The sequence below is a fragment of the Lactuca sativa genome, chromosome 8, assembly GCF_002870075.4.
Source record: "Lactuca sativa cultivar Salinas chromosome 8, Lsat_Salinas_v11, whole genome shotgun sequence".
NCBI classification, from domain to species: Eukaryota; Viridiplantae; Streptophyta; class Magnoliopsida; order Asterales; family Asteraceae; genus Lactuca; species Lactuca sativa.
Genome location: NC_056630.2, coordinates 141,202,732 through 141,209,208, shown reverse-complemented (window position 1 = coordinate 141,209,208; position 6,477 = coordinate 141,202,732). Strand labels below are relative to the sequence as shown.

Here is a 6,477-nt window from a genome sequence, read left to right as displayed (position 1 = left end):
GACGGTTCCAAAATTTTGGAAACCGAAATCGGCGGTCTCGAGGCGGTTCCGGTTTCGAAAGCTGGTACCATGTTCCGCTGCTCACCCCTAGTTTTCGGGGAGACGACCCACATAGTTTTTATCTTTTTGTTTTCAATAAAGTCGATCGTAGCTTCAAGTAAGTTTGAGGAAATAAAATGATCTCTTGAATTACTGAAATTCAGATTTTTTGCCGAGAGCTTCGTCAAACAATCAAATTTTATGCGATATATCAAATACATTATTTTCTAGTTGCACACTTTTATTGCTTTACGTCTTATTGAGATTTTCATTCATTCTCTCTAAACATTAAACATTGATGATGATGTTTAATTTTAAGCTTGGGATAAGATTGGTCAAAAATTTGCATTTTCTCTATTTTTTTTTTTTAGTTATTTCAGCAATTGATTTTTCATATATATATATATATATATATATATATATATATATATATATATATATATATATATATATATATATATATATATATATATATATATATATATATATATATATATATATATATATATATATATTGCAGCGCCATAAAGAAACACCCAAAAAAATAGTTTTTAGTTTATACTTTCTGTATAACAAAAAGTTTTAAAAAAAATTACATGATATGAAAAAAAATTAGTTTCAAATGTGCTTGTAAATGGAAACTGAAAGGGACTTAAAACAATATTAATAATTTAATATTGAACCCCAAAAAGAAACACTTCGTATATGCTAAAAATTTGGGTTTTGCCATATGGAACTTGTTGAGGGCATGCAGATGCATAATTCTTAATTGAGAAATAGAAAGACAAAAAAAATCATTAAAGGATCAAGTATATCAAATATCTATAAGTCCAGGGACAAACACTGAAACTTTTTCAAACCCTCACCAATCACCATAACCCATCTATCTCCATCACCATCTTCTTAGAAAATCACCAGAGATCGTTTGAATGCACACACAAATTCCCTTCAATGGCTTCACCGGCAAGTCACAAATTCCCTTCAATGGCTTCACCGGCAAGTCATTTCCTCCTCCATATCCTCTTCCTCTTCCTTCATTTTCCTTCCCCGTTTGCCGCCGCGGGTCTCACAAACTTAGTTTACAAGGGCTGTGCAAACCAGAACTTCCAAGACCCAATTGCCTCCGAAAACCTCAAAACCCTTTTCACAGCCCTCGTTGCTCAATCTTCCACCACGAATTTCTACAAAGCAACATCCGGTGGAAATGAGCAACCAACTACATCCATCACCGGCCTCTACCAGTGCCGTGGTGATCTATCGAACACCGACTGCAACAGCTGCGTGATAAAACTCCCGAACACCATCCAAAAAGTTTGCGACAGAGACACCATTGCCGCCCGAGTCCAGCTCGTTGGATGCTACATGAGATACGAGGTTATCGGATTCCAACAGGTTCCGGCGACTGAGCTCCTGTATAAACAGTGCGGTTCCCGTCGTGCTGGTGGATCCGGGTTCAGTGAGAGGCTCGAGGCAGCGTTGTCGCTTATACCGAAGGGTGTTTCCAACGGAAAAGGGTATTATGCCGGTGGGTATCAGTCCGTTTACGTGTTGGGGCAGTGCGAAGGTGATTTGGGAGGTGGGGACTGTGTGAACTGTGTGAAAAAAGCCGCGGAGATTGGTAGGACCGAGTGTCAAAGCTCTATCTCCGGCCGCATTTTTCTTCAGCAGTGTTACATTAGCTACACATATTACCCCGACGGAGTCCCCGGCGCCGGTAAATTTTTAGCTATATTTATATTTTTTTCAGAGATTTTAATTTTTCTTTTCATGATTAAAGTAGTAACATATATCACCTGAGGAATTTAAAACAAACAAGTGGGAAATTAATCAATTCTTTATCGACAAAGTACGGTATGTTATATTATAGCAGGGTTTTGATGTAGAAAAGACAAATTGAGGTACACTCTTCATTGCACAATATACAATAATGTTTTAAAGGGTTCATAAGACGTGTTTGATATGTTGGTGGTGACAGTAGATGGTGGAGTCGGAGTTGGTGGTGTTGAAACAGGGGCGACTGAGACAGGTGGTGGCGGCGGCGGCGGTAGAAACAACACAGAGAAGACGGTGGCGATTGTTTTCGGTGGGCTGGCGGGGCTAGGGCTGGTGGTTGCTTTCTTATTGGTTCTAAAATCAGCTTTTAAAAAGAAGAAAGAACACTACTCTTATGGAGGTCAGTGTCTCTGTCACTTGTTTTACTTGCAGAAAAAATTTTATTTGTTAATTCTTAATTTATTATTAATATTACTATTTTAAATTTGTCGTTATTTAGATTTTTTTATATGAAATAATTTTATGGTAAAATAATGTAGGTGACCATTGAAGAATGTAAAGACAAAGGGAAAGATAAAGAGGTACTTGGGACTTGCTTTGCTTCTTTTTTTTTGGTGTGGGACTTGCTAGACTCAAAGAGTTGTTCCTTCACTTCCAAGTTTTAAACTGCTTTTTAGACTTTTAATCAATCTATCAATAGACACAATAGTGTTTATTATGTACATAAAAATACCTATTAATTGTAGTTTGATGAGTCAATTATTACATCAAAGGATCATTTAGCGTTTATTTTGTCACGATTTTATGTCAATTGTCATGTAAGTATGTGATTTGGGCTCGGGTTTTTTATGGGTTATTCATTTTGGAGCCGGGTTGTTTTTTATTTGAGGTAAGTAGAGCGTATTTTTTTTTCATGAAATTTTACTAAAATGGAGTCATTGCAACCAATTTTTTAAATCTGGGTTTTTAGTTGACCCGATGTGATGACCGGTTTATGGGTCAACTGGTTGAACCGCCGGGTCAACCCGGTTTATGGTCTTTTTTTATTTTTATATATTTTTACTTTACTTCATAATGTATAAACATATAAAACCAATAATTTGATGTCTACAAAGGTTAAACATTGAAGAAACCGCAAACGGCTCGTTTTGGCGTTTGCTACTTGTATCCAACTATCCAAGCCCTATTAAAACGGGTCAATCCGGTTTTAACCGGTTCAACATAAGCGGTCGAACCACGGTTTAAGGGAAACCCGGCCGATTCGATCCAGTCCATATTTTTACAAAAAACCGTTTTCAATTGACCTGTCTTCTACCCCGGGTCACAGTCCAACCGGTTGAACCGACCGGGTCGACCTGGGTTTTAAAACATTGATTGCAACCCCTTTAACCGGGGATGATAATTATGTTATGTTTGGGTTGGTGGGTTACAAAAGTTCAATCCAGTCACCCATATAAATATTTGTGTCGTTTTGCTCAACCTCAACTTGGGATTAACGATAAATAAGCCAACCAATCGTTCCTTGTTTAGTTATACGGGTTCATAGGTTAGATTGGGGTTGATGGGTTACAAGTGAGCTCGTCCTTGAGGAATAAACATCTATAAGTGGGTTTTTATTCTCTATGAATATGATAAAATTACTTTGTACAAAATAAATACAGAAAAATATATTCTTGTTGTACTTAGGATTGTATTATCTAAAATTGAGAACCATCTATTATACATTAATCCTTCTTAATAAATGAAGGTTTTTTTGTCATATGTCAATCTCTCATGAGTTTTGACACTTGTCATTTTATGGAATTTTTGAAATAAATATTATCCACTTGTCAAATTTTGGTTTGTTTCATTTTTTAAAATTAAAGTCATATACTTATATATGTAAAGTATTAAATATCATATATAATATAAGATATTGAATTGCAATTAATATGTTTTTCCTTATTTTAAAGTTGTACAATAAAAAATATTTTTTATTTACACTTTATTATTTAATATTTTTTAAATCAATCCGTGTAATACACGGGTTTCACAACTAGTATTGTATAAATTTGAATTTTTGAAAGTCCAACTTTTTTATTGTAAATAAACCCTCACACGTTTGAATTTCTTAAAGTCCAACTTTTTTATTGTAAATAAACCCTTACACGTGTGAAAGATTTGACATGAAAAAGGCGAGTAAAATCCTTCTTTCGGTAATGAAAAGCCTTCTTACATTTATATACCCATATTGTGTATATTTGGAATTGGAAATTAAAAAAGCCTTGTTCCAATGACACTTCTTTTTGGCTTTCTTTATGTGTTCCTTTTTAGGGTGTTGTTACTTTGGCATACTTACTTTATATAAAAAAGAAATGTACCCAATCGTGTTCGTTTTGGTGCGATCATTTCTTTCAACAAATGATTGCTTAATGACCAAAATGTAAATATGTTTTAAATAACCAATATCATACAATATAACGATTTAAGATGTTATATGCATATTTGGATACAATTGTGGACGAGTTGTGACATATTTTGATTCGTTCTATCTTACTTGATGTGTTTATTTTCAGCTCAACATGTAATATATCCAACTATATTCATAACTAAGTATTATATTAACTAAAACGTCCTATTTATAAATAATTTAGTCAGATTTACCGCATCTAACAACTAACTTTAATGGATTGTGAGATGTAACATTTTGATGAACTAGAGTATACACGTGGAAAATGAAGTTTTGATGTTTTCGTCGCATAGTCCAACTAGAATTTAAAAGCATGACATTTGTAATCCCATAAGATATAAAGAAATCTCATAGTTGTCATGGAAAATAAAGTAGACGAAGAGGGAAAATAATGCATGTTTCCACCGATATAAAAGGAGTAGCATACTCTATAGGCTTATGTCAATAAGCTTTTGTTAAAGTAGCTCAAGTTGCTTGTTCACAAGCTAAGAATTTTTCATTTAACCAAACAAAACACTTTTTTCTTCTTAATTCTCTTTTTGTATTAAATTTTGTTTAATTGAACACCATCTGACTAAATTAAATTATTTATGTGCCAAGTAAAATAATTCAATCACGAAGACTACAAAAATAAAAATTGTAGAGTTTAAGTGATTAAGGGTGTACAAGATTATGCAAGAAGAGGAGAAAGATGGAGGAGGCCTCCATGAACACCATTCATTTGCATGTGGTAACACGAGAGAGATGCGGGTTAAATGAGTTAACCAACATGTTGCTTACATACTTTTCTTTCTTTCTTCCACCTCTACCATATATGCAATAAACTTGCATTGAAATGTGTAGGTTGGAAGGGAGGAAAACGAGAAATAGAGAAAAATTGATGTGGTTCCCTCTATCCTGGTATAAGGAACTCATTATATTGTTAATTATTTGTTTTTAATATTATGATAACTTTAACAAATCTAACAACTCCAACATAATAATAACTAGTGTTGTCATGTGGTACGTTGTTGTAAAAGTGAATGTTGGTTTGCACCTAATTAATTCCACAAATTAAAGGTTAAAAAAACGCATTTACAAAATAACGTTCATTATGAAGTTATGTTTATTAAAATTTAAAAGAAAAATACATTTAGAAAACATTGTTCGTTAGAAACCTGTGTTTTCATACATATACAAAAAAATACATGCTCGGATGAATTTGTAAAAAATGTAAAGTATCGTAAAAAATGTAAAGGTATTGTAAAAAAGAGTAACAACGTTATTTTTAAAATGCTGAAAAAAATGTAGATGAAAACTGTAAGGGAAAAAAAGTTTAAAGAACATAGTGACCCAAATCTTGTAAGTATTTTAAAAATGTGCTAAAATTGTAAAAGAGGTACACCAGTTTCGTAAAAAGTTAAAAATTGGACTAAAACAGTCAAAGGGGAAAAACAAAAAGGGTCTATTTTAAAATAACCGATAAAAAAATGGAAATGAGAAGAATGCAAGGACATACCAAGCTCTAACCGCTTACTAGGGATGAAAGTGGGTCCAAACCCGGACCCGATGGACCCGGACCCGGAAAACCCAGAACCGGTTAACGGGATTTTATAGAACCGGAAACCGGACCGATATATAGGAACCGGTTCCGGTTCGGTTCCGGGTATGGTTCCGGGTAAAGTGGGTCTAGAACCAGAAAACCCGGAAACATCAAAGTGGGTAGGTTGGAACCGGATAAAGTGGGTTTAGACCCGGAAAACCCGAAAAAACCGGAATTTTTTGGTAATTACTTACAACTTAGTGGGTTGAACTTTGAAAATTTTCATATTGATATCCCCACTTTGGAGGGCTGTAACTTATTGAATACGAAACCACAATTAACAAAATTAGAGTCTAAAATCATGTACAAACTCTAAAATATACTCTGGAAAAACCCGCAAACTGTAAACTAGAAGTTGGAAAAAACCACATGTCAATCCGACTTCAAACGAATTAGATATGCATGCTTTAAAACTTTCACCAAATACAAAAAAACTAAAAAACTAAAAACTTTCAGCTTTGGTATCTCAACTTTTGAGGACTGTAAGTCAATGAATATAAAACTAAAAATGAAAAATTTATAGTCTAGAATCATGTACAAACTCTAAACTACATGTTGGAAAAAACCGTATGTCAATTGGAGTTGAAACGAATAAGATATGCATCTTGTAAACGTTTCACAAAAAGTGGTTCCG

General features: G+C 33.9%; 1 protein-coding gene across 2 annotated transcripts; it reads left to right on the top strand.

Moving 5' to 3' along the window:
* Nucleotides 1-820: 820 nt before the first annotated feature.
* LOC111893715 (plasmodesmata-located protein 2) lies at nucleotides 821-2,609 on the top strand. Of its 2 annotated transcripts, none has more exons than XM_023889786.3 (3): nucleotides 821-1,753; nucleotides 2,018-2,212; nucleotides 2,352-2,609. In XM_023889786.3, exons 1-3 carry the CDS (start codon nucleotides 991-993, stop codon nucleotides 2,360-2,362), a joined length of 969 nt encoding a protein of 322 aa, XP_023745554.1. In that variant the 5' UTR covers nucleotides 821-990; the 3' UTR covers nucleotides 2,363-2,609. The 2 variants fall into 2 exon arrangements, with proteins under 2 accessions (XP_023745554.1, XP_023745553.1); XM_023889785.3 differs by having other exon boundaries at nucleotides 2,015-2,212.
* Nucleotides 2,610-6,477: the final 3,868 nt, after the last annotated feature.